The sequence below is a fragment of the Zerene cesonia genome, chromosome 13 (genome assembly GCF_012273895.1).
Source record: "Zerene cesonia ecotype Mississippi chromosome 13, Zerene_cesonia_1.1, whole genome shotgun sequence".
NCBI lineage: Eukaryota > Metazoa > Arthropoda > Insecta > Lepidoptera > Pieridae > Zerene > Zerene cesonia.
Genome location: NC_052114.1, coordinates 7,426,518 through 7,453,732, shown reverse-complemented (window position 1 = coordinate 7,453,732; position 27,215 = coordinate 7,426,518). Strand labels below are relative to the sequence as shown.

The 27,215-nt window shown below is 30.7% G+C and overlaps 2 protein-coding genes across 5 annotated transcripts; both read right to left on the bottom strand.

The window, feature by feature from the left end:
• Positions 1 to 510: 510 nt before the first annotated feature.
• On the bottom strand, positions 511 to 12,570 carry LOC119831422. Its single transcript, XM_038354754.1, has 9 exons — positions 12,511 to 12,570; positions 7,427 to 7,534; positions 6,429 to 7,345; positions 6,171 to 6,295; positions 5,966 to 6,073; positions 5,048 to 5,217; positions 3,839 to 3,976; positions 3,256 to 3,340; positions 511 to 2,525 (listed from the first exon to the last, which is right to left on the bottom strand). The coding sequence occupies exons 1-9, from the start codon at positions 12,568 to 12,570 to the stop codon at positions 2,416 to 2,418; spliced, it is 1,821 nt and encodes a 606-aa protein (XP_038210682.1). The 3' UTR covers positions 511 to 2,415.
• A 452-nt stretch (positions 12,571 to 13,022) lies between these two features.
• Positions 13,023 to 26,683, bottom strand: LOC119831420 (claspin). 4 transcript variants are annotated; one of them, XM_038354750.1, is made up of 23 exons: positions 26,492 to 26,683; positions 25,491 to 25,622; positions 24,807 to 25,007; positions 23,911 to 23,991; positions 20,846 to 23,530; positions 20,499 to 20,603; positions 20,247 to 20,318; positions 20,000 to 20,098; positions 19,649 to 19,759; positions 19,247 to 19,351; positions 18,891 to 19,004; positions 18,550 to 18,654; positions 18,122 to 18,235; positions 17,715 to 17,831; positions 17,377 to 17,496; positions 16,527 to 16,643; positions 15,923 to 16,024; positions 15,567 to 15,629; positions 15,218 to 15,292; positions 14,985 to 15,068; positions 14,779 to 14,844; positions 14,444 to 14,517; positions 13,023 to 14,160 (listed from the first exon to the last, which is right to left on the bottom strand). In XM_038354750.1, the coding sequence occupies exons 1-23, from the start codon at positions 26,514 to 26,516 to the stop codon at positions 13,705 to 13,707; spliced, it is 5,223 nt and encodes a 1,740-aa protein (XP_038210678.1). In that variant the 5' UTR covers positions 26,517 to 26,683; the 3' UTR covers positions 13,023 to 13,704. The 4 variants fall into 4 exon arrangements, with proteins under 4 accessions (XP_038210678.1, XP_038210681.1, XP_038210679.1 ...); XM_038354753.1 differs by having other exon boundaries at positions 17,377 to 17,481; XM_038354751.1 differs by having other exon boundaries at positions 18,891 to 19,001.
• Positions 26,684 to 27,215: the final 532 nt, after the last annotated feature.

Here is a 27,215-nt window from a genome sequence, read left to right as displayed (position 1 = left end):
AATTGGAGGTTTTGCAATGTGATCGTTTCTCTCACTCTGTATGAGTCAAAACTTTTTAACTATTCAATACAATTTAAGAGGTGTAGATTAAGTCAAATTGTGTACATTTTGTATTCCCTTTTACTTGTTTTTTTTAGTTCCTAGTTACAGAGTCCTAGAGACAAACCCAAAATAAAAAATCATGAAAATTCATTCAGCTATTCTAAAACAAATTGAATATTTATTTTTGTTTCTATTTTTAAACCACTTCAAAATTACAATTAGTATTGAGAGCAGTCACAAAAAATAGATCTAGAATAGATATTATTAGATTTTAGAAATTAAAATCTATACTAATATTATAAAGTTGAAGAGTTTGTTTTTTGGTTTGAACACACCCATCTCAGGCACTACTGGATTTATTTCAAAAATTATTGCAGTGTTAGATAGCACATTTAATGAGGAAGGCTACATATGTACCACAGGCAAAGCCGGGGCGAACCGCTAGTTAGAAATAAAACGTCATTCCTATTTAATTAAATTCATTTTATTACAAAAGAATTATTAAAAATCATTCAACTTAATAAACTACTCGGAGCTACATAACTAAAGCTATTTTTAGTTCTAACACTTTAGATTAATGTTGAAATACTGGCAGTGAGATATTCTACGACTTATAAATATAGACATACATAGTATACTTAACACCTAATTTCATATTTCACATATTTGATCTTTGTAAACATTTACCAATGATTGGAAAATAGCAACAACTTTTAAATAATACAACCCATTTTTTGTAATTATTATAAGTACATAAATATATTATGTTGACAATTTCTTTTTAATTTCTTTGTTATACAGCTACATGGGGAGTAAGGTGATACATAACCAATTGGTAGAAATCTTCTTCCCTCGTTCTTTTAAAATTTAGTTCATGAATAAGATGTTTTTGTATTTTAACGAATTCAACTCAAATATGTATATTCAATATAGAATAATTCAAAATATTCTCATTATTATGACAATCTCAACATTAAAAACTAACGACATTGTATCTTTCAAGAAAATAAAATAGGACTAGCCCAAAGGCACCTTCAAGTTGAACAAAAAAACGTAATTCCACGGTAAAAAATAAAAGAAAACATGATGCTCATAATAAAAAAAATGAACATATCAAATTATATGAAGTGATATTTTACTAACAATAAGTAGATTGGAGTTACTTTATAATATAATGCTGCAGTGATAGAATTATCGATATATATCTAAATCTTATATCAGTATAAGATTTGATCTAAACCAGTGCATTATTATAAATGTATGATTTTCACTTTAAGGCTACATAAATTATAATATACCATTTTCATAGTGAATTCAGACTAGACAATTGAATAATGCCTATTCCAATGAAAGTAGTGTATTTATAATTTATACAACCCCATAATTTTACAGCTTCCGATTTTCTAACGTGTCTTCATTTTATTACAGTAACAAATTTGCCACCTTACATATATCTACTGTTATTATTTTGTTTTAAGTTCATACAAAAATTCTTCTTTAATTTTAAATTCTAATACATATTCTTAAATTAGTAAATGCTAAGTTCTTATACAATTCCAAGCTGTAAATGAGCTCACCTGTTCGGAGTAATATAAGAACAACAAATAAAAGCTAAGGCTTAGCACTAGTCATAACTAAACCCAATTTATATCATATTTGAGTAGCCTATTCACAAAGAAGCATTAAAGGTTTGAAATAAACTTTTTAAGGAATTCAGTAAATTATCGATTTGATATCTAATACTACGCAGTTGGAAAAATAGCAATTAAAATTCCTTAAAGATTTTATTTCAAATGATTATTCGATTTTTTAAATTATAAAGCCAAATTTGAGACACAATTATATATAATCCTAGGCCTAATGGTGAAATAAACTATGAGTATCAAATGTATTCTATAAAATAGTTTAGAGAATACATTTAAAGTGACAATATGGACATAATATTATATTGGATTCAGAAATGCCTAGTCGACATAAACTGCCAGCGTCAACAAAGCAATTACATTTAATATTTACAAGCGGTGGGATCTTTAGTAAAATACCCGCTATAGTTCTTCCTACAATACGATATTCACGAAACATTACTTAATGAATTAAACTATCCCTAACACTACATAGTGTAAAAAAAAGTACGAACAGAGTAGCAAAATGTTTTATTCAAGTTTTGTACTCACAATATGTAATCCTACTTACCAACTACCGAAAATTGTCGACACAATACTCAAAATTAGGACATCACGAGACATTTTAGTGTACATTATGTAACAAGTGTTCCGTGTCACTATCACAACAGTTATCAAACCATACACATCCACAATTACTTAATGCTATAAGGAGGGGACTCCGTTTGATCACAATTTGATTAAATGCTAATTAAACTAATGCGACTCGGTTGACGAGCGGCGTTTTCCGCCGGCTCGTGTGCGACTGCGGCGTCAGTGGCTGGTAGATGAAGCTTGTCTTCGCTCGTTTGGCTGGTTGGACTGGAACCAAATATTAACATTACAATCAAGATTCATCTTTTCTCCTTTCTTTATTAATATTGAGGACAAATGACGTGTGAATATCAATTATGGTTAAATTTCAGTAATTACAATACTTGAAAACTTTCATGAAATATGTTATATTAGCATGTTAGCCACTATGCTATGAAAATTTTGTTACAATTTAAATGTGACATTCGTATGATGGAATCAATATTAGTAGGTATAGATCAGATATGATCAGATATCAGAGCTGTTGTTTACTTGGTCTCTAAACCTATTGTCACGGCGTTAACCAAATGAGCCTTTTGTTGTAAGAGCTATTAGCATGTATCGGAAAATAGAAATTCCATAGTATACTCAACATTTTATCAGTGTTTGTCATCGTATTTTGATGTCAAGCCATTTTCAACGAGACAAATTCAGTCACAGTATTATCAATGTTATCTTTATTGTAATGAAAATTTACTTTGTTCAACAAGGAAATGTCAGAGATTCTTTAGTATAACAATAACAATGAAATTGCTTATTCGATAGTATGTAAAATTTTTACTGTGTCGATATGAATATCCTCATTTATATAACAGCTACAGATAATGAATATAAGGAAAATAAAAAAGCAGAAACATAGTGCTTCAATATTTGTAAAAATTAATTCTGTTACACACAATTAGGAAGTCTACAAGAAGGTAGACAAGGACGAAAGCTTGCACAGTACTCGAATACTCACTCGTATAGTTTTCCGTAAAAGACAGATCAAGTTTGACGGGTTTCATTTCATCGATGTCGATATCATCGTAAGATTGGTCGAGCACCTATGGAAAGAGAATAAAATAACATTAAACCTTATGAATGAAATAATAAGATCATAAAAATGGAGAGGAGAAAACATAATTGTTTTTATGGTTTTAACTACACCGTGACTGATAAATGATTTCTTCCTTAACAACACAACATGATTGTATAATGGTTGAAATCGAATCATTTATTTTGTGGAATATGGTAACTAAAGTTATCGGATTGAAATTATGTACATATTCGACTGCTTCCGGAGTAAAAAATTTCCCAACATTTTGGTAGGTGTAAATATTAGACAGGGATCCAATCCCCAATAATTGACTTTCATGTACGCTAAGTACATGAAACCATGACGAAACCATCTTATAGGCATATTTAACCCCTTCTGCTTCAGGAGGATAAGAATTGAATAAGGAATCTAACCAAATACTATTTATTCTCTGTTTGTTAAGATATTAGAAGATTATGTACCAAAATCTGAAAAAAATTGAATCGAAAATATTATTTTTTCTTACCTCAACATCACTGGGTTCATCAACACAATCATCAGTAACATAAGAGAGCGCGGGTCCGCCGGCCAGCAATCGGTATGTCCCCACCATGCCCGTGCCTTCCACTACTTCCTCAACTTCCAACTCTTGGTCTGATACTTCCTGAAAACAAATAATAAAGTAAATAAATAAAAAACGAAGGTGATTATTTAAGAGTGAATAGAAAGCAGTAGGTAATTTTTCTCAGAGTTAAGAAACGGTATTTAGTACTGAAAAACTTTGAGCGATGATATCTCTCCACGTATATAATACGCTTATGACTACGTCTAAGATATTTGTAATTGCATATTAACTTATTTTTTAGTTTGCATCTAAATCAGGTGTAACTAATGAGTGCAAATTTTATATTTATGTGGTTAGTTATAAAAATTAGTAAGTATTTTTTTATCATCAATATAAATAATATACTAATTCGAACTAAGAAATGTTTGAAAAGGTATTATTAGTAGGTAGTATTGATGATAAAAATGCATGAATAGTAATAGTTGTTTTGACGTATATAAACGTAAGAATATAAATCATGAATTAATTAAATATTTTCCTTTTAATAAAAAAGAAACATAGTATCAGCTTACTGATACTTATTCGAGATTTAATTACATCGTAAGAAACAAAAACTGTAACGCGATACGTATAGCTATGACGCATCATATTTTTATCCTATATGTGTTGTTATTAATAACAAACTGATATTAGCTTATAAAATGTAGGCGTACCTTTAGTACAGTATTATTTATAATAATAATTAAAAAATAAATGTCAATATCGTGCGGGACAATTCAAAATTTATTTACATTTATTCTTGACATTGGCTCGATCACATTTACATTCTCGTGAGGTCACTCACAGAGGATAAACAAATAATGCACATTTTTTAACTTTATTTGCAGATGTCCATTGTGACCTTTTTTGTTTACTGTTGGTTAATCAGCAATTTATAGTATTTTAAACAATATCCGTAATGTTGATGACTTAACAGCGCAAATTAACAATATACAGTATAAAGAAAACAAGGTTCACATAGGTGATTTATTAAAGCTTAATTTTTTTGGGACATAACACACTTCTACAGTTCTAGCTGAAATAAAAATAACATTTGAGTATACACGAAGAGCTCCAATAAATTTTATTATTGCTTTTTATAGACAAATCGTACAAGTATGAAGGAACTACCTGTTCCACCAAGGTGTCTTCATGTTCCACCTCCTCCTTGACCTCAGGGTCTATCTCCAGGTCTGGATCGAGATCAGGGTCACCATCAACATCAGCGTCATCCTCCGCCTCTGTATCGCTGCCGAAACCGGAATATTTCATCTCGCCGCGTTCTAGTGCTTCTAGACTGTCTGAAATTTCATTGTTATTGTTCGCAATTAAAAGGTTTCAATAACATAAGATAACGATATGAAATGTGTTTGTTGTATACATATTTGAATTGAAGATAAGAAAATAGTGCACGTGTCGTTCTTTGGGTGTTTGTTAACTTTCATTGACAATAATATAATTTATTATTTATTTTCATTTGAACTCGTCCTAAGTACCGATGTTCCTAAAAGCGAAATGAAGAAGGATTTAATTCAGATATTTTTTTTTTTGGTTTTGTTACAAGATAAATCCCAAGGATTTAACCGATTCTCTCGTGTTTAATAGGAATTGTGAATGAGAATAAAGTTGATACATTGCATTATGAAATGAGAATTTTATATGCCACATATTTTTTAAAAGTAGATAAGTTGATAAAAATATGCTGCTAAAAGATAATGTTAGTTAATGCGTGAAACAACTTAATTTATACACGAAAAGTCATAAATTGTTTCCTCCACGAGTACATTACTAAACAAGAAACCATAAAACTGAATAAGGCAGAATATGGTGCTTGTAATTGTCCCAACAATGCCTTTTTACCAAGTGTTGTCAGTTAACGTTTTTGTAAAAATTCTTCTAAAGAATTCGAATAAAGGAAAGTAAGAACACGTGAGTTACTTTATAAGACATCGCATTGTTTTGAAAAATTGGAACAAACAAAACTACTGTTTTTTCCCTTGGAATCCTTGTGAGTTTTAAAATAACTAATATTAAGATTTTGTCACTTACCAGGGTAAATCATAGCTTTCTTGATGGCTTGAGGATCCTTCCTCGACCACTTTTGAACTTCTTCATCCATTTTGCCCACTTTCGAAGGGTTCATAGCCCATAAACACCCTAAAAGAAACAGATAATTTTTAATTAAATTAATCCTTTCTACTCTTCAATTAGTATTCTTGATATTTATTTATTTATAACAATTTCCTTATATTACCTTTTCGTTGACTACCATTACTTGATGGTTTTTCAATTTTTTCGAAGCATTTATTCAAACTTAAGTTATGCCTCACAGAATTCTTCCAACCATTAGGAGCAGTTTTAAAGTATGGAAAGTGTTGACTGGAAAAAAAAATCATCACTATGTTATCAAGATTTTTCAATGAAGAACAAAAACACTTTTCTTTAAAAACTCTCTGTTTATTAATTACAAAACATAACGAGTATAAATGAGGAATTTTAAAGAAAAACTTACCACATAAAATTATAGATCTCAGAAACAGGTAGACTTCCCGTTCTAGAATTCTTCAGCGCCATCGCTATTAAACAGGAATACGAATAGGCAGGCTTGGGAAACTCTCCCACAGCATTATTATTTTTATTACTAGTAGTATTTACATATTTCGCTTGACTGTTTTCTACTGTATATGTGCCACCGACTGATGTCTTTATTATTTGCCTACTATTACTCAGCGACGAATTATCAATTAATATTGTCGCTTGATTTTTATTACCATTCGCTAAAATTGTCCTAGATTGCTGAGCGTCCAGTATGTGTATATTACCCGAAATTATTGTCTTAGCACCTATTTGTTGCGTTATCTTATGGCTAGTGTTTAATATTGAACAGTTCTTGTTATTCACTTTAATAATTTCACCCTGATTCGTCTTTATTCGTGTCAGAGGCGTTACCGTTGAGCCCGTGTTTAACTTCACCTTACTAGTGTCTAGATCTTTTAACAAATCTTTAACAACATTCTTGTCTTGTTTTCGCACGTATATAACCATCTGCGTAGCTTCCTCGGATTGTTTTCTCGACGTCGTGTCATCTTCTTGCGGTTTCGTTACTTTAATTGCGTTTGGTGAAAATGTTAAATGACTTTTTTCTTCTTTTGGACTCGACAGTGTCGTGCTCTGGTTTAGATCATTGTTCGCAGCAGATGTTAATAACAAGTTGGAAGCTTCTTCTTTAACGACGCTTTTTACAGGAGTTTCGGCAAATGTGGACGGCATTACTGAATTTGGATTTACCATCACTGCATTGGCCTCGCTTCCGTATAAATCTAGATTGTGTACGAAACTCGACGAGGAATTATTGAGCCACGTTACAGAATTATCTGTGTCCATATCGAGTAAGGGCGGCATTTCTGAGAAATTTAATCCTAATGAATCCTGTAATTCAAATATTTGTGTTAGTTTCATAACAGATGTTGTATATCATTTTATAGGGTATAACAGTAAACAAATACTAACGGAAAAATCTGTTATGCTGCTTAAATCTGTTGCTATTTCATTTTTTATGTCCATGTCCAGCATGTCCTGGAGTGAGTCGGTGATGTACAAATCCATGTCTAAGCAAGCCTTTAACAAAAATCAGGATATCTTATTAATAAAATCATCCATTTAGCTATTACTTATTTCGATATAGTAAATTTTTCGCGCCATTTTCCTTCGTTCTATATAAATAGTTCTCATCGTCGAGACGAGACAGTGGGACGGGCGAGGGACGGATTCCACTACTCGGAACGGAAACCAGTTTTTGTCTTATGTTGGTATGCAATGCCCTATCACTGAACTGTGTAGTTGTTTTTATTGCCGTCTCCTTTACACTCATTGAAAAAGGAAAGCTCGTCACTAAATGGAAACATCGTTTTATGTATTGAAATATAATACTTTTAAATAAGTTTTTCTGGCATAATAAATGCAATAGCTTCGTTATAAAATTTTTTTTGGATGTGGCCATTTTTTTCTAAACATCGGGTTAAACATACCAGTACTAAGAAAGTCATTTTGTATTTTAACAAAGACCTACATCAACAAAGTCATTGTTGTTTGAGGAACCATTCTGGATAGTTGGCTACCTACGACAAGCACAAAAAAAGTTTAAACGCAAATGGAGCCGTTCCTTCCACGTTTCGGGGTCAATATTTTTTGTCCAAACCATTACGTATGGTTACTATAAATAAACTGGATCTGGTCTTCGAAATATACACTCCATTAAAGATAAACGTTTTACTTTCATCTTCATTTGATAATAAGTAATTAAGTATACGGTATACTATAGTAAAAAAATGTTTACTTTATTGTTTTAGTCGTTACAGGGAATACTCGATATTGTTTTAAGTATTACATGAGGAGTTCCTACACAAATCTATTATACACATATAATTACTAGTACCTATTTTAAAATATTGTGAATTCGATTCATTTTTAGCATATTTTTTATGGTGACCTTGAAATACTTAAAATATTTTAGATAAAGTCCTTTAAACATTTATTAATACTATCTGAAGTCTGTTGCTATAAAGCGAAGTTAAAAATTTAACGACAGGTGTGTAGCGACCGATCTTTTGTTACCTGTTCCGATCCCTTTACGAAACGTTTTAAATAACGTTGATATTGTAAAGTTAAAATAATTCATCTATATCGTTTTATTCTTATTTTTTTCGTGACGAACAAACATTTAATCAATATAATATTTTTGTTAATAAATAATAATGTTCTTATAAGTAAATTTATAATCGGGTGCATTGACAGATAAGAAAAACGACTGCGTTATCTATTGTATGTGATGTTTATGTTAAAGTATTTTTTTTGTGTTTACTTTCCTAATCTCGAAACGTTTTAATTGTATACAAATAAGTTTCTGCATATTCTTGTGATATCATGCGGTACGCGCGTAAAACGTGTAATACCTGTAATAAGTCTCAAATAAAGAGTGTTTTACAAATATAGGATAAGATTAATTCAACTTGTTTCCCACGAGTGATATCAGTAAAAATTACAAAATATATTCCTTAGATAAAATGTAATTATTAATTACAAAAGTAAACAAAATATAGTTAATTATTTTGTTGACGCTACAATTCATAAGTACGAAAGAGATAAACTGGTAAAGGGTGTCAGAACGGGACAACGACACTGTCGAAAGAGGGTAAAATCGACCCCAAATGACATAGCAGCCGCCACAACGCGCCCTTTAAAATAAGCTAGCATATTTGACTGCTTTATAAAATTAACAAAGCATTGATTAAAAAATTATACTGAATATTAGTTAAAAGATATTTCAGTTGTATTGTAGAACAAGATAAAGACTTACAAATTATATGTAATTCCGTTTTGTAAAACGGGTATTTAAATTTGCATACATCTCATATTAAAATGACTGTTACAAACGTGCATGTGAGCACGTATGTAGACACATGTACGAAGTATTTCACGGCCCGAAAACGTCTGTGCATCCGTCTTGTGTGCCTGAGTGCTACACTACAGAGGGCCATGAACCCGCTCTTTATTACTAAGAGTTCATCTCGATTATGTGCGATATGAAATAGGAACTAATAAAATTATTTTTAAACGATCATAGTTTCAAAATTGCTTTGTTAGACCAGGTGAAGTCATTCTTTATATGTAGTTCATTAATTTCTGCGCCAGGCACCTTTTTAAAACAACTACTTTTATTAGCTATTAGCTTTTGCCCGCGTAATTCGGAGTAGTTTCCTCATGAATCACTCTATCTATTTAAAAAAACACCATCAAAATCCGTCGCGTAGTTTTAAAGATTAAAGTATAATATAGGCACATAGGGACTTTATTTTAATCTATGTAGTGATTAACATGACGAAATTTCAACCTAACTCCTAGAAACATAAGTAAGTTTGTTAACGATTTAGTCACCTCGTATGACAAACCAAAACCACAAAGCGGGTATAGAACAACATAAACAAACACGTTATATAAAATGCCATCATTGTTTCTTAATTTCTAATACGAAATGAACAAAATCATACAGCCGCTGAAATTTGAACGATAAGATTAACGTAATTATTTCAGAGATCGTGGAACCAAAAGTAGTGGGGGTATGGAGGCGCCGTAAGGGGCCCGCTGCGGCCTCGAACCTGACCGCGCGCGCTTGCCTTGAACTCATCGTAGAATTCTCTTTTACAAATTGCCTTATATCTTTAGAAAAACTGACAATAATTCCTGAAAGATATCATACTAAAATTAAATATGTATGTATTTTTTTCTCAGAAGCAGTTTGCGAGCTTGGTAGATAAGTTTATATATTATGGAGGTAGGTACGAACGATCGTATGGAATTGATAAAGTTGATGGCGCGAAAATTATACAATTTTCCACGTGCGCGCGCAGAATGTGGTTGACAAGAGAGGGGTTCCGTATCGATTGGATGTACTGCGCATTCCCCTTCGCCCCCCGGCCCCGTTTGAAAGGAGGGAAACTGGAATATACTGCGTGAACTTTTATACATTTTGTTATGTCTAGACCGGAATTTGCTGAAAGTTTCCATGATTCTTTTAAGATCATATATAACATACTAAATAAATGAGAAATGGAATATAATGATTTCATTTTATTTATTTCGAATTCTAATAGAAAAAATTGTCTCCAAATACTTCGTATTTTCACGTCAATTATCATAGTTATAGAGGCTAACAACCTTTATTTTTTCATATAATCAACAACCTTGAAGAATGAATCAGTTGATCTAAAGTTACTTATTGTTATTTAGCTTACTTATGTATTCACATTGCTTTTAAAAATTTAAATCTAATGGTAATAATTTAATCACATCATATTTATGAAGAGTTATATAGTAAGATATTTACCTATTAACTAATTTGTATAAGGTAGAATGCGAAATTAAAGAACTACTTAATTTAAGACAATGCAAGATCTCATCTCCGAGTCAAATGTGCATATTTTTATTCTCTTTTCTTCAAAGATATGTTTGTTTTAATTAAAATTAATTAAAGTTTGAACGCCAACCGTTAATATTAGGGGAGTGTAACGGCTGACGGAATAAACTACAGGTGTGTGCAACAGCGCAGTATTCGTACGCGGATATGCACACTCACACAAACACAAGCTGCAGCCAGGCCCTTTAACTCAATGCATTTCATAGAGTAGTGAAATTCAGATGCTCTATTTAGGTACTGACTAAAAAAATTTATTAAATGTTATTAAGTATTGACAATTTTTTTTTTGTATAATTACGAGTATATGACTGCCATACACAGTAATTAAAATGATTGCAATATATGTGGTATCATGTTGAAAATAGAAAGGGTTACTAATTACATAAATTTTTATTAACCTACTTTATGTGTATACCATTTATTGACAAACAAATCGTAACACGAGTCGTTAATTTTAGTTGGAGGAGAATACAACAATTTTAAATGTACTACTCTTACTCTGCGGCGCCTTCACCACTACAATCTTACAACGTTGGGCACACATACACACACACACACAGACTTAGTGCACTCATTGTTCAACGTTTTGAAATTCTCGCTTAGAACCGGCCGTGGGAACGATACTAGGTAGTAGGAACCTTTAATGCACAGCCTGGTAGAGAAAAATATATTTGAATTGCCATTTTAACCTAACTAAATTCAAAAGGGTTGATTTATTCACTGCAATAAATGTTATGTTTATTTATTACATTAATATAGAATTTTTAATGACTTTTTTTCATAGTCGCATACCTAAATTTTATTAATAACGTTAATATTTATAGTGGAAAATTAAATCGAAACGACTATTATTTAACAATAATGCTGTACTAATATGCACACTATTACCATTCATAATTTATATATGTATATATTTAGTTACAACTACTCCACGTCGATAGTTCATAGTAAGTTCATTGACGGCGAATTGGCGCCGTTTTATATAATATAGTATTCAACAAATTCTACAACGTGGTCATTTTATAAACACCATGATATATTAAACAGGCATGATATAATAAACATTCATCGTACTTAAAGTAATGTTTTTCATAAAAATAACTTTGGATAGGTACACATAATAATAATAATAACATGTATTTTTGTCCTTCTTGCACTAACTATCAATGAGCGAGACAGACAGAGTAAAAAATACGTAACAATTCGTCCGTTACGATCTATACATAGTTTGTGAAAATCCATGATTTTACTATTTTTTTGATTAACAGATTGTCAACTTCTTACTTATTCACTGGTAAATACGTTTCATGCTTATATTATGACAATATTTTTTATTTTCATTTCAGTAAACTTGTCAAACAATACGTAATGAGACGGAATGGTTTCCCGCCACTTTAGTTCAATTAACAAATTATTTCTGTACAATTATCAAGTACAAACGTATGGGATACACGAAATAACGAAACATTTATAAATATATTGTATTCTTTGCTGTTATATTATGATAAATACATTTCCCAATGACATTAAAAAGAGCGGGACATCACACATACTTTCTCGTCTCTAATTACGGGTTTATCAGTACACATTCATAACATTTTAAGTTCGAAATATCACTTACCGAATATTTATGAACATAAATATCCTTATGCTCAATAGAATAATCCTGAATTTCACACATTTACGTTTTTAGCGTCATGAAATTGACAAATATACACCACTCACTCCATAGGCTACAATGTTTTATTTCACTAGTATGTGAAAAGGTACACAAAGAATGGCGTCCATTGCCATTGGCGAATTCAGACCACGTGACCGTTGAGCGGGAAACGCCATTGGTTAAAAATTACCATGACATGACGTCAAGTGTCAATAGATGAACTTAAAAACTTTTTAAAATTTATCAAGGACAAAATTTAATAATGTAACTAATTATAAAATTTATATGAATTTTTTGAAGAAATCTGTGTAATAAATATATGGGCGTTATTAACAATTATAAATACTCACCCTTTATATTCGTCGTGTCATTCATAACAACATGGCGGTTTGTTTACACCGGCATGACCAGGCGCGAAGAATTTGTTTGGTTTGTGTATATGAATGTAGATATATAAGTATTTTCAAACAATGTTTTTGTATTATTTAACAACTTTATTCAATTAATTCATAGAATCGTTTAGTTAAATTAACGTCCTGCATGAAAACAAGGCACATGGGCGCAGTACTGTTTTATTGACAATATTAAGCGCCATCTAGTTTAAACCTACAAACTTAACGTAAAAAAACAAATGGCGGTAAATACAAATTAGTCAATCGGCATATCGCCTGTCGCCATATAAATTGTAAATTCACGTTTCATAGTCCAGATATCTAATGAACTGAAGACATAATTAAAATTAAAATAATCGTACTGATAATACAGCAGACAAAGTAAACATAAAAATATTAAAGAAATTGAACACAAAATTAAAAAGGAAATGGAACCGAAATATACCGAATTATATAGGTACCTTCCGTTTTACAAAGACAAATGTGCTCCATAATATATCACAATTCTAGAATTATTAACTTAAATTGATAAAAAAAATACAAGAAAGAAGAATGAACTTTTTTTAAGTAAAAATATGGAAAGTATGATCAATTGGACAAATAATGATTATTAGATAGTAGAATTATTTTTTGTTTTCAGTAAAAATATGGAAAGTATGAATAATTGGACAAATAATGAGTATTACAAGTGGCAGAATAGTAGAATTTAAATATTCACATTTATAACAGGCGGAGTTTTTACATAACTGAAACGTGATATTCCTTAAAATTTTGACAATTTTATATTCCTCTGTCTCTTGTACATTTCATAGGTACCTAAGCGCTTAATATTTTTATTGTACATACGTTCTTCTTTGAAATTAACTATGTTGCTCTTTTGAGCGACGAATTTGGTTTCACTGGGGATTACATTAACTTTAAAATTAGTTGTATAACCGGTGTTCGATGTAGAAGCTGTCGGCATTGTAGGCAATACTTTTGGTTTAGGAATGTTAGCCTTAGGTTTTTTCTTTTTTGGCGAGTCTTCGTGTAAATAAATACTTTCTTCAAGGTAATTGGATGGCTTGCTTCTTCGTACTTCTTCAATGGTGAAATGACTTGTAGCGACTACTTTGGGCTTTTTCTTGGTTTGTTCTTTCGGTTTATCATCCAATTGGTTTATTATTGATGTCGGCAAACGGGGCACGGGTATTTTCGTGAGAGTGTTGGTTTTGCGTACCTAGTAAAATAATAACTTTTTAACTTCGGTTACTGGTCCATATTTTGTACATAATTTATAGAACACTAGCTTTTGCCCGCGGCCTCAACCACGTTAAATTTGGAGTAAAATTCCTTTCCCTTTTCATACATTATTTAATTGATGTTATGTTACGTACATAAACATCCTTTTGAATTACTCTATCTTTAAAAAAGGCAGAGAGACACACAGACGACGGAAAGCAACAAAGTTTTATACTATGATAGGTAGTGATAGTATAATAAAAGTAAGAAATAGTTATTACCTTTGAAACACCCAATTCATCATCCTCCCTTTGTTTTCGTTTTTTATTTTTAATACTCTTACTATCTTCAGGTTCTATAACAATAAATACAAGTACATTATACGAAACATTATTATTTATGTTAAATGAGTACAAATACTTTATTATAATATTTCTCATGGTCAAGGTTTGTTTCACCAGCATAGAATTTATAGACAAATCAATTATAATTCTTAAATGTTATGTACTTAATATTTATTAAACTTTTGAATTCAAAATGCAAAAGAAGTTGTCTGTATGTTTGTAAAGTCTGACATTAGAACAAATTTTAGAGAATTCCATATCATTAACATTACCAGTCATTATTTCTTCTTCGCTGTTTGTTATTTTTCTCTTTTTCTTTGTCTGAGTGCTCTCAGCATCTAAAATATTAGTGTGATATTAATTACATATCACATAACACATATACATTCATATTATGTTTATTTATGTTTAATATATCTAGATCAATCATTTTAAACATAACATATAATATGAAGGAAAATTTAAAAAATAAGAATACCTCCAGATATTATTTCTTCCACAGAAATTTGTGGCCGCTTACGTTTTTTGTTGGCATTGCCTTCACTGTCATCTAATACTTGAACTAGAAAGAAAAAAAAAAAATCACTATGTAGCATCTACTTCCTAAAATTATAATATATATGTACATATCAGAAAATTGTTAAATTAGTCGCTGATATTGTGTTTTTATTTTACTCATACTTTTTAACATGAATAACAAATAATCATTACCAGTTTCCTGTTGCTTTTCTGTTTTTGATTTCTTTTTGTTTTTCTTTTTGCCACTGGATTTCTTTGTTTCCTCATCTGGAAAAGATTAATGTAAACTTACATAACAATGATTTTTGCTTCTTATAAGTTGAAACTAGTAATATAATTATGTATCTTCTAAAAGCAAATCAATCATATATTACTTAATAAAGCCATAGTACTTCAACGACTCTTTTTTGACAATTTTTAAGAATATTTTTTTTTTTTATAATTAAGTTTGTTATAAGATTGGTGATAACGTCAATGCAATTCTCTAGTGGTGAGTGTCTCTTTCATTTTACTTAAAATAATATGAACTGACTATTATTACCTTCAATATTTGGTTGATTCATTTCAACAGCCATTTCCAGTGGACTATCGGAATCGGAATTTTCTAAAAAAAAAAAAAACAGGAAATAAAAACTTCTACCTTCATTACATAAAAAATTTGTAAACAGAATTTGTTAAGTTTTAAACAACTCGAGTCAATATCTACTACTCGAAAAGAAGGGATAAGTTTTTAACATTCATTTACGTTGAAACATGTTTAACTTTAATACGACCACGAGTTTTAAAAATGCTTTTCTTTATTACTGATAACTGTGAAAATCACAAAAATACTTGAGAAGTTTGTCGTATTTTTTTAGATTTGGGGTATTTTTGTTTTAGAGCAGAAAATTATGATACCTTCAATGTTTATTGTCTGCGATGCTGACAAACGGTTCTTATTTTTCTTTTCACTCTTGACATTTGATACATTTAATTCGGTATCTTCTTTGCTTGGTGTATCTGTAGTGTAAAGATATTTTTAAATATGGAAGATGTATAATGTTTTATACCTTAACTAACTGATCGCTGCGGTACATATGTAGCCTATGTCATTCAGTGTAATTGCAGCTTTCTAATGTGTGAAAGAATTATTAAAATCGGTCCAGCCGTTCACGCGTGATGGCGTGACCAAGGGAAATAGTGATTCAATTTTATATATATAGATATATATATAGATAATGTACATGTCCACGCTTTTATAGCATAAGAAAGACCTTATCACAAGTCAATTAATCATTACTTTTTCATGCTTTACATGTGTGTTTGTTTATTTGTCCTACATACTCATAGAAATGAAGTAATTAAATTTCCCTAGAGAGTAAAGGTCCTATAGCAATTTTCAACGATTAAGTCACAGGCGAAAAAGTAATATTTTGATATGTTGGATATCAGGTCAAGTTCTTATTTTTTATAAAATTAATTAACTTACGCTATTTGTAAACAATTTTAAACGTATTTTTACCTGATTTAATGTTATCTGTTTGTGACTCTGAGAGTCGTTTATTTTTCTTCTTGTCACTTTTTGGAGTTTTCAATAGCGAAACATTTTCATCAATTGCTGCTACTTCTTCAGATGGTTCTTAAAATGGAAAGATAATAAAAATTATAAATTTGAATATCGTAATTGACTATATATTTTGTGAATAACATTTAACATCGACGTATGTAATTAAAAATGAAATATCATAGATTACATAATTATAAGAAAGAGATATAGAAATGTCCTGCAATTGTATAAACATCGTAATGAAGAGCTGAATACAGGTGCATACATAATACATACTGCATGAAAGGACTTAGAATAAAAATAAATGCTTGATGCCTTTTTAAGCAATAAATCTGCGAAAACTAATTTTTAATTTCTAACTGCCTTTCTTACTTATGTAACATCTGTACACGTATTATGTAAAAAATTGTAATTAGCGTTTATATTTTGTATCTTTTCAAATAAAATTTACAAACCTAGCTATGACTTTTCTTTTTTAATAATTATATGGGTACAGGTGGAAATTATTTTTGCTACATTTAGATAATAAAAAATATAGATATAATTATTTTAACAAGAAAAAAAAAAAACTGTCCAAACTAGAGAACAGTCAGAAGTAGATCAAATTTAAATGGGAACACATGGCAGAGACCAGCATTCAAACGAAAAAGAATCACAAGAATCACCCAATTTCACCCAGTAAAAAGTAAAAAAACCCAAAAATAAATATATACAATCGACTTGATAACCTCCCCTATTTTTTAAGTTGATAAGAAGAATCTTTTTGTAATGAAAGAAATCTCAAAAATTAACTTAATAAATTTACCTGCTACTTCATGGCTTTGTGACTCTGATGAGCATTTATTCTTTTTCTTTTCACTTTTTGGTGTTTTTGATAGAGACATATTACCATCCTTATTAACTGGTACTTCTTCAGTTAGTCCATCTTATGAAAAAAAATAAAATAATAATAAAAATTAAAAAAGAAAACATGACAGTAATTTTACATACACATGATTAAATAATATAAGACAGCAAAAATGCCATTAGATATATAATTTTGAAAATAAAATAAGAATGAAGTAATTTAGTAGATTATTTATATAACACTTAAGTTACCAGCTTTCCAATCCACGCTTAAAAATACAATCAAAATTGTTTTACCTTCGACTGCATCGGGTTGTGTTTCCGATACGCGTTTCTTCTTTTTTTCACTCATTGGTGTTTTAAGTATTGAAAAGTTGCCATCTTCTTTATTAGATTGTTCTCCATTTTGTAGTTCTTATTATGAAAAAAAAGGTACATAACTAAATTAATTGATGAATGTAACGTAAACATAATAATATATCAAACAGTAATTTTAATATAAATACATAAAGGGAGAATGACAGTTTGAAAGCAGTACTTAATATAATTGTAAATAATTCAATTTGCCTTTAAAACGCTCTTAGTTTTGCTTTAAGTATATAATGTTAACAAATCTATGCTATATAATTAAAAGAGCAGCCATAATAGTTGGGAAATTAAAATATTATTATAAGTAAAATAAAATTATATAATATTAAAATTACCCTCTGCTGCATTTTGTGACTCTGATAGTCGTTTCTTTTTCTTTTCACTTTTTGGTGTTTTTGTTAAAGAAATATTGCCATCCTTTGTGGTAGATTCATCTGCGGTATTTTCATCTTAAAAAAAAAAAAAAAATTAATAACATGATAATTAAATAAGGGAAACATTACATTAGAACTATTTCTATGGTTTTAAACAACACAACTTAAAAGAAAATCTTATTATGTTATGTAAAAATGATGCCTATCAATATTATAAATCCAAAAACAATTCTGGTGGTCAACCTGTTGCTTCATTACGCTTGAACCACTAGATTCAATGATATTTGGTATATAGGTAGTTTATGACCGGAGAAATCACATACCTATAGCTGGTTATTAGAAGACAAATGTAAAGTCAATTCGTTTACAAAATTATAAATTTAATTTACCTATTGTTATATCCACTTGTGACATTGACATGCGCTTTTTCTTTTTTTTTTCACTATTTGATTTTTGAAGAGACGTATCTGTTTCTTCGATAGCAAAATCTCGTCCTGAAAATTAATGGTATAGTTGATATGAAAAAAAAAAAAAAAAAAAAAATTATATCAAGTTTTTGTCACATTATGATTAGCTCATGATCAGTTTGAATGTAATTTGAATAATAAAAATTGTACTTAACTGAATATATCAATAAAGACATTAAAGATATTGTTTAGTTTTATCAGTATAAATATGATGACAAAAAAAATTGAAGTATTAAACAAATTGTGGCGTAATATTTACATACCTCCTGTTATATCGACCTGCGATTCTGCGAGTAGCTTTTTCATTTTCTTCTCACTCTTTGGTGTTTTTAAAGTTGAAATATTAATATTTGTAGAGACGTCTTCTGATTGTTCTTCTTAATATGAAAAATAATAAAGAGTACGATTGATTATAAAGATTGTAGATTTATTTGTTTTTTAGAAATCAATAATTCTGAGCAAAGTTCCTTGTTTGCAAATACTTTGAAAATTACTGATTTCGTACATTTCTGGATTGTTGGATTTGTTTTAGCCAAAGCTTAATAAAATACATATTAAATTTAAGCTCACTGACTGGCACATAAAAACATAAAGAATAGAAAATGACTTTTTTATGTACCATCTAAATTATGAGCGAGGGATTCCGACAATCGCTTGTTTTTCTTTTTTCCACTATTTGGCGTTTCATCATTGGACGCAACAAAATCTTGTACTTGAGGTTCTTCTGAAAAAAAAAAAAACATTCATATACCAGACAACATTTTAAAGTATAACTCGCGGCTTTGCCTGCTATGTCCGGTCGTGTTTGTTTTCGCTGCAAAGTTCCCGTTCCGGTTTTCCCGATTAAAAACCTATTGTATCCATGTTCTTTCTCGGGTATCAAACTATCTTCATACCAAATTGTTTTCAAAGTTAACACAAACTAATAAGATGAACGCCGAATTTAGAATGTATTGATGGATACTTGATGATAATAATTTCTTAGGAAATAATAAGTTCTTACTGATAACAAAGATGATACCTTTTTCAATATCTTGTTGTGAACTTGACTGTTTTCTCGTTTTCTTTTCACTTTTAGGAGTTTTTGCTTTTGACTCATTTTGTTCTTCAGTTATTTCTTCGGTGGGGGTTTCTGTTAAAATAAAATAAAATCTGTATTGGAGAAACCAATTGAATTATAGAAATAAAAACTTTTTTAAAGGAGTTAAAACGCGAACTACTACTAGTGATACTATGTTTGCGTAAAATCAAATACAAGAAAATATTACAATTCAATTTGAACGAGTTAACATAATAAGATACAATAAAAGATAGTTTAAGAAAAAGTTTAATGTATAACCATATGATAATAAATTAATAAATAATATAGAACCTGATGTTGAGTCAACTTCTACTACAGACTGCCTCTTCTTTTCACTTTTGGGTGTTTTAGCTTGCAGCTCACTTTGGTTTACTTCTTCAGCAAGTACTTCTTAAATAAAAACGTAAATACATTTTTAATAATCACATTAAACTTAATAGAGGTAGAGAGATAGAGAAAAAGAGAGAGATAGGTAAGGAGAGGGAGAGAGAGAGAGAGAGGAGACAGTTCAATTAAACTAAATCAATTCGAGTATTACCTGTAGCTTCACTTATTATAGATTGAGATAAGCTCTTCTTTTTCTTCTTAGCACTTGATTTCAAGCTTTGGTCTATAATGCAAAATAATAAGAAATATAACAGCAATTATCGTTATTATAATATTATTTCTTTATTTTACTGTTTATTTATATATTTTTTTATAATTATTATTTAGTTAGTGTTGCTATTACAGAGGCTATCATGAAATATATATTCAAATGCTTATTAATTTATGAATAAATAAAAATTACCATGACTAACAGACACATTCAACACTTTTTCTTTACACTCTTCACTAATGTGTTCACCTTTTGTGTCAATGAAAAAGCTTACAGCGCCATCTGCTTCATCTTGATCTAAAAACATGTAAAAGTTATTTACTAAATAAGCATAAGAATTATTTATATTATATGATTAAGTTTTTGTTTGACCCATATAAGCTCCTAAAGAACTGGAACAATTTGGAAAATTCTTTCAGCTTCATAATTACATAGGCATTTTTTTGATGTCCTGAGCACATCAATTATTACGTCCTGGACTGTGCCGTCGCGAGTGGCAATAAACATTTTACAACAACAATTAATATGAAATTACTCACCATTTTGTATGCTTATATCCGTCTTAGCTTTACTTCTTTTCAATGGAATAGCGTCTTTATCATCATTGGTTTTGTTACTTAATGAATCTGTATTGCTTTCCTCAGAGAACAGTAAATTTAATTCAATGGAATCAGATGAAGTATCACTAGTATCTTTAGATTCATGCTCCTCTTTCTTTGACTCTTTTTCGGATTTTTTGATTGCTTTATCTTTATTAAGATTCTTGAGGTCTGTTTTCACTTGTGTAAGATTTAAATCATCAAAAACAGGAGCCCTTTTATTCTTATCTTTCGTTTTCACTTCAAGATTGAGAGACGCATTACCAGTAATATGCTTTTTGTTATTGTTTAATGAATTTAGAACAGAATCATAATTATCGATTATGTTATTAGTGTCACTGTCTGAAGACGACATTTCATCGTCCATTGTAGCATGTAGTGGATCTGTTAAGTTTTCATTTACTCCACTTTTACTTTTGATTGTGTCATTTGCATTATTCGCATCAACAAAGTCTACTGTGGAATTGATGTCCATTTTAGGGGTTTTTGGCTCTGATTTTGTATCTGCCTCTAGTGGATCACTTTCTTTTAAACTTTCATCAAGCATAGTAATTTCTTGTTCTTTAAGGACACTTTCATTACAAACAGATTCAGATAAGCGTTTTTTCTTATTTTTCTTTGTAGAATTTTCAATTGATATTCCGCTTGTTTCATGGCTAGAATCTAATCTCATCCTATTTTTCTTTTTTTGTTTAACAGGAACTTCTTCTTCAGATGAATCAGAACTCTCATTGTTACCAGAGAGACGTTTGTTAGACTTAGAAATATCGAGTTTGTGACGCGCCTCAAACATCTCTCTGGATGCTTTCTTTTGCTGTTTAGCCATACGTTCATTGTATTTTTTCTTAGACTCTTTTGTCATTTTCAACTCGTTATCACTCATTGACAAGTCATCGTCTGTTCCTTCTAGTAATTGATTATCTTCTTCATCCGAGCTAACAACAAACGAATCCTTTTCGTAATCTGAATCGTTCGACAATTCGTCTTCTGATGAAAGAGTAACGCCTTTATCGACTATTTCGTTTTCTTCTGCATATTGACGATCATCTTCATCTTGGCTGTCACCTGACTCGTAATCATCTCCGGCGTCACTTGCTTCATCATTTAGTAATTCGTTTTTTTCCATTGAAGATTCTTTTTCTGAGGATTCATCATCACTTGACTCCACTTTACTTTTATTTTTAAAACTCTTAGATTCATGCGCTGTGTTTTGGACTATTGGGCTTTTAGCAGTATTTTGATTTGATTTAATTATCGAAGTATTAATTGGCGCTAATAATTTTTGAAAATTCTTTTGTTGTAATGGTGTACTTGTTAAGCAACTTAATGATACATTTTTTCTGTCTATCTCATTATTTTGTGATTTGTCCAAGTCTATTACAGATTTGGATAATAAGGATTTATGGTTTGTTGATGTTTGACTTTTATTTATTTCATTAGTAGAGTTATCTTTGATTTCTGATATGATTAAAGTGCTTTTATTTTCTGTATCATTGGGACTATAAGACATTGAAGATTTCCGCTTTGATTTAGAATGCAGGCCCGAAATGAAACTGGTATCTTGTTGAATTTTCACTTTATCATTTTCTGATTGATCAGTTTGTTCAGGATCAGGGATCAATATATTTTCAGGCACAGTTTCATCAATATCCATTGGCTCAACACTGTTATTAAAACCATCATTATTTAAGACATTTGCAGTTTCATGACTAACATTGACCTTGTTAGATGTATCCTGAGTTTCTTGACCCAATAAAGATTTGTTCAAACCGTCTGGTACAGATACCACTGGTACACATTGATCTTCATTATTGTGATTTCCCTCAGGTTCCGCATGTTCTGTATTAGAATCCGAATCTTCAATTATTATTTTTGTATTAATTATTCCACTAGGTTCCTTATCAAACAATTCTTTACTAGATAACACATCACTGTTGAAATTTTCTACTGTAATATTGACGTCATTATCACATTTGTTGAGAATAATAGAAACATCCTTGCATATTTCAGAGACAGATTTTCCTTTTGATACATTAAGATCCAATTTGCTGTCACCAGAAGCCATCTTATGTGTTAGCGGTGATTTAACTGCACTAAATTTGTCTTTCTTACTCTCATTGTCACTATAAAACATATTCTCCTTTACGTTTGGACTGCTTAAAGTAGACCAAGATTTAGTTCTCTTTTTCTTGCTTTTAAAATTATTGCCTTCAAGAGCTGATGTACTCTTATTATGAACATTCTTCTTTTGGGGGTTTATTTGGTCAATATTATTTATTAAATTAATTGTCGAATCCAGAGATTTTCGATTATCACTATTATTGGTTTCTGTTTTATCATTATTTTGTCCACTTGGTGAAATGCTAGATGATTCTGAAAATTCGTTATGCGATTCTTTTTGTACATTAATATCAGTAGCTTCATTTAATGAGGGACTTGCATTTTCTTCTGGTTTATTATCAGTTTCATTTTGTGGACTTTTATTAAGCCTTGGACTTTTTCTTACATTACTTTGAGGTGTATTATTGATATTGTCATTACTACTGGTTGATTTTCTTAAGACTGATTCTGGTTCTTCAGCAATGGGTTCAGCAATTTGAGTTACTGGCTTTGATGCTGCATCAACTAGAAATAAACAAATGATACATGGCTTCTTTCATAACAAAAAAAATATGGAATTTTTTTTATAATAATTAATTAAATCTTAATCTGAAGACAAGAAATACTTGTTATCTATTAACATATATTGTATGTTAATAAATATATTAAATAATAATTAATATGCAAAAAAAAAAAAATTTTTTTTTGCATTAGCCTATGAAAATTTTAAATTCTTATGAACAGTGTTACTGTAATATGGGAATTATATATAAATATTATAATATTATGAATGCGAAAGTTTGTGAGGATGAAAGTTTGGATTTATGTTCTTTACTCTGTTACACCAGAAAAATATCCTTTTCAATCTTATCAATCAATCCTTTCTTATGAAGTCAATTACTTACCCTTGTCAATGCTTGAAGTTGAATCTTTTCTGGTTCTTCTTGTTTGACGAATAGGTGTGTTAGAAGCTTCGCTATCACTTCCTGAAAATTAAATATAATATTTATATGACTTTAACTCAATAAAAAGGTAACCTTCTCAAAAAACATGATACAGTTTAAAGTGATGTAGAACAATTATAAACATTACATGTTACAGAATATTATGAATATTATCTGCAGTGGGAATAACTTAATACATAAACGTTTTTTTTCTTTGCTTCGCTAAATTCGGGCATTATTTCAACAAAAACGTTTTTTTGAAACATTGCCCAAATTAATTTGTTCCCAAAAGTCAGCAGGTGTCAAAATTTCTAAAATTTATCAATTTTTTTTATTTATGCTGGGGATGGGGATGTAATAACAATCATATTATGAGTATATTATGTACTTTTTATCTAAGCACGCTAAATTGTGACATTGACACCCATATCATAGCGGGCAACTGAGCTGGTGGTTCGCCGGATGGTAAGCGATCACCACCGCCCATAAACATTCGCAAAAGTAGTACCTCTGCGAATGCGCTGCCCGCTTTTATGGGGTAAGGGAAAAGGAAAGGATTAATGACTGGAAAGAAGGAATGGACTAGGACGGGTGAGGAAAAGGAAACGGGCCTCCGGCTCCCCCACTCACCGGACGAAACACAGTGGCATGCCACTATGTCACGCCGGTTTTCTGTGAGGGTGTGGTACTTCCCCGGTGCGAGCTGGCCCAATTCGTGCCGAAGCGTGCTCGACTCCCACATACAATACTTTCTTTATATTCAAATAATAAAATACTGAAATCATATGTCATGTACTTCTTTTATTCATAGAAGAAAATGGCAAAGTTCTGTCAAATAAAGTGTAATGTGAACATACCAAGGTGGGAGTTTCTCCTAGCAGCTCGTTTAGCTCTAGGGGAGTCCACAGTTAAAGCGGCAGTGTCTGATACAATGCTAGTGTTTGACTTGATCCTTGTACTGCGTCTTGAAGGCGTCACAGTTTTTTCCTCTACTGGCTCTAGAACATCTTTTACAGCCTTCCGGGTAGTTCTTTTTGGTGTAACGGTTTCAGGAACAACTGAAATTTTATAATTTATTAATTAAAGTAACTATATAAGCAATAATTAAGTAACAAACTAATGAATTATTTAATCATAAACATAAATTAAAACTAGCAATTCACAATTGCCTATTTAAAGTTTTAAGGAAAAGAAAACGGGCCTTTTCCCTGGCTCCCCCCCCCCACTCACTGTGCGGAATACAGTGGCATGCTACTATTTCATGTGTGTTGTTTAAGAGTGTGTTTATTTTCTTTTGTTCAATGTATATACACAACATTTTAATGGAAAAATAAACACAATGAAACTAATAAAAGAAACTATAATTAGATAGATATCATCATCATCAGCCCATATATCTTCCCACTCCTGGGACACAGGCCTCCTATGAGAGTTTATTTCCTGTACACTTGCCTGGTCTGGAACCCCCAACTTATATATTTTAAGTCAGAGGTCCTGGGCCACCATTGCTTTAGATAGATATAGTGAAAATATATTCTTACCGTTTTCATCAATGAGATCCAGCTCAGGTTTAGCTCGTCTTGTTGCTCTTTTTTTTGTTGGAGTGTTGGGTGTTAACACCTTCTCCTCCGTCTGCTCTACAGACAGCCTCCGTCGCAGGCGTGTAACAGGGGCTGAGAAAACCATTAAACATAATATTATAAACTCTTATTCATATAGTTTGCCAAGGCTCTCAACATACTTGAACATTTTCCCTATAAATTAGAATAAAAATGCTTGAATCTTTGTTTTTTTCTACTAGTTTAAGCACACTGTGTGCTCTGTGACAGAATGCCTTACTTGATAAAGGAGTTTTCCAGCTTCAGGAATACATTTTCATAGTGATATATTTAAATTTCATTCATTTATTAAATTCAAATAATATCATATGTAAATACAATAATACAACTGTTTATATAAATCAGGATACCTTAATGCAATTGATAAATAATAATGTAAGTATTAATCTATTGATTATGTTTGAAAAATAAAATTCTAGTAATTATGTTGTAGGGGAGGTTGCAGAAATGTATTATGATATAGCCTATTCGGTAAGTCATGTAAATGAATGGGAGTAATGTAATTTAGTTACTTAAATGCGCATAATAACGCCGGCTACTTTTCCTGTTTAACGTTGTAGTGAATTAATAAAAAACGTACAACCAACTTAGATAAAATCCATGATATAGTTTAAATGCTTATATTTTATCAGAATATTAAATAAATACTATTTTATATAATAATTGCGTCATGTAAATAAAAAGCGTTAAGGTTCTACGCAAAAGCACATTTCAGTTGCTGTAGCATTTTGCCGTCATATGAAGGATTGTATAATGTGTGAATAACATTTATATAGGAACAACAAGTGGGTGAAGGTAACGAATGTAATTTTAATTAGCCATTGGTATCCCACAATTTTTATGCAAGATGATAGTAAAATGTATAGGGTGAACTACAGCAAACGTGTGCACGTTTTCCTCGTCGATTAAGCGATTTCTCCTACCTTTAACACCACTATCTTCTTCCATACTTTAATGGTTAGTCTTACTGTCTTTCCCGAATTAAGGTTCGATAATTTCGAAAACACGTGCGACGAAATAACCGATTCACATTCATAGAACGACCAACGAGGTAGAGACTTTGGTCAAACAGCTGTTGAGACGCCGCGAAACGTCAATCAATTCAAAAGAAACCACAAACTATAGACCTTAGAACTGCGACAGACAAAAAAAGAATATAGAGTATAGTATAGAATTACACGTACTTTACATTCGGGAGAGAAAATTAGGTAAAAAATTAAATTCTATTAATGATTATGATCATAATTCACACTAATATTATAAATGTGAAAGTTGATTTGATTGTTTGGCTATTTGCCCGTCAATCACGGATAGAACGGATTTTGCTGAAATTTGGTATACAGACAGGGTATGAGCTGACTTGGGTGATAGGATACATTTATTCCGATTAAGTATGCCCTTGGTATAAAGCAGGAATCTTGATATTCATCGATCACACCGAAAATTCTGAACGGATTTCGGATTTTTTTATATCCTAATTCCACGCGGGCTAAGCCGCGGGTGGAAGCTAGTTCAATATATTCATGATAATAAACATTAATTTCCCAGTCTTTTCGAAGTGATGTACGTATATCTTAGGGTGTTTTTACTCTTAACAGGTTTTGTAATGTTATCATGAATATAATTATTTTTAACAAAAAACTAAAC

What these genes read in the sequence shown, in the direction of transcription:
- LOC119831420 (XM_038354750.1), bottom strand. Translation starts at nt 26,516, where the DNA reads ATGGAAGAAGATAGTGGTGTTAAAG. An exon ending in ACAAAGCCATGAAGTAGCAG is followed by an intron (nt 16,644 to 17,376) that starts GTAAATTTATTA and finishes TTCCATTTTAAG; the next exon opens with AACCATCTGAAGAAGTAGCA. An exon ending in ATGAATTGGGTGTTTCAAAG is followed by an intron (nt 14,161 to 14,443) that starts GTAATAACTATT and finishes TTATTTTACTAG; the next exon opens with GTACGCAAAACCAACACTCT.
- LOC119831422 (XM_038354754.1), bottom strand. Translation starts at nt 12,570, where the DNA reads ATGTGTGAAATTCAGGATTATTCTATTGAGCATAAGGATATTTATGTT. An exon ending in GAGATCTATAATTTTATGTG is followed by an intron (nt 6,296 to 6,428) that starts GTAAGTTTTTCT and finishes TTTTTTTTCCAG; the next exon opens with TCAACACTTTCCATACTTTA. An exon ending in TAATGGTAGTCAACGAAAAG is followed by an intron (nt 6,074 to 6,170) that starts GTAATATAAGGA and finishes TGTTTCTTTTAG; the next exon opens with GGTGTTTATGGGCTATGAAC.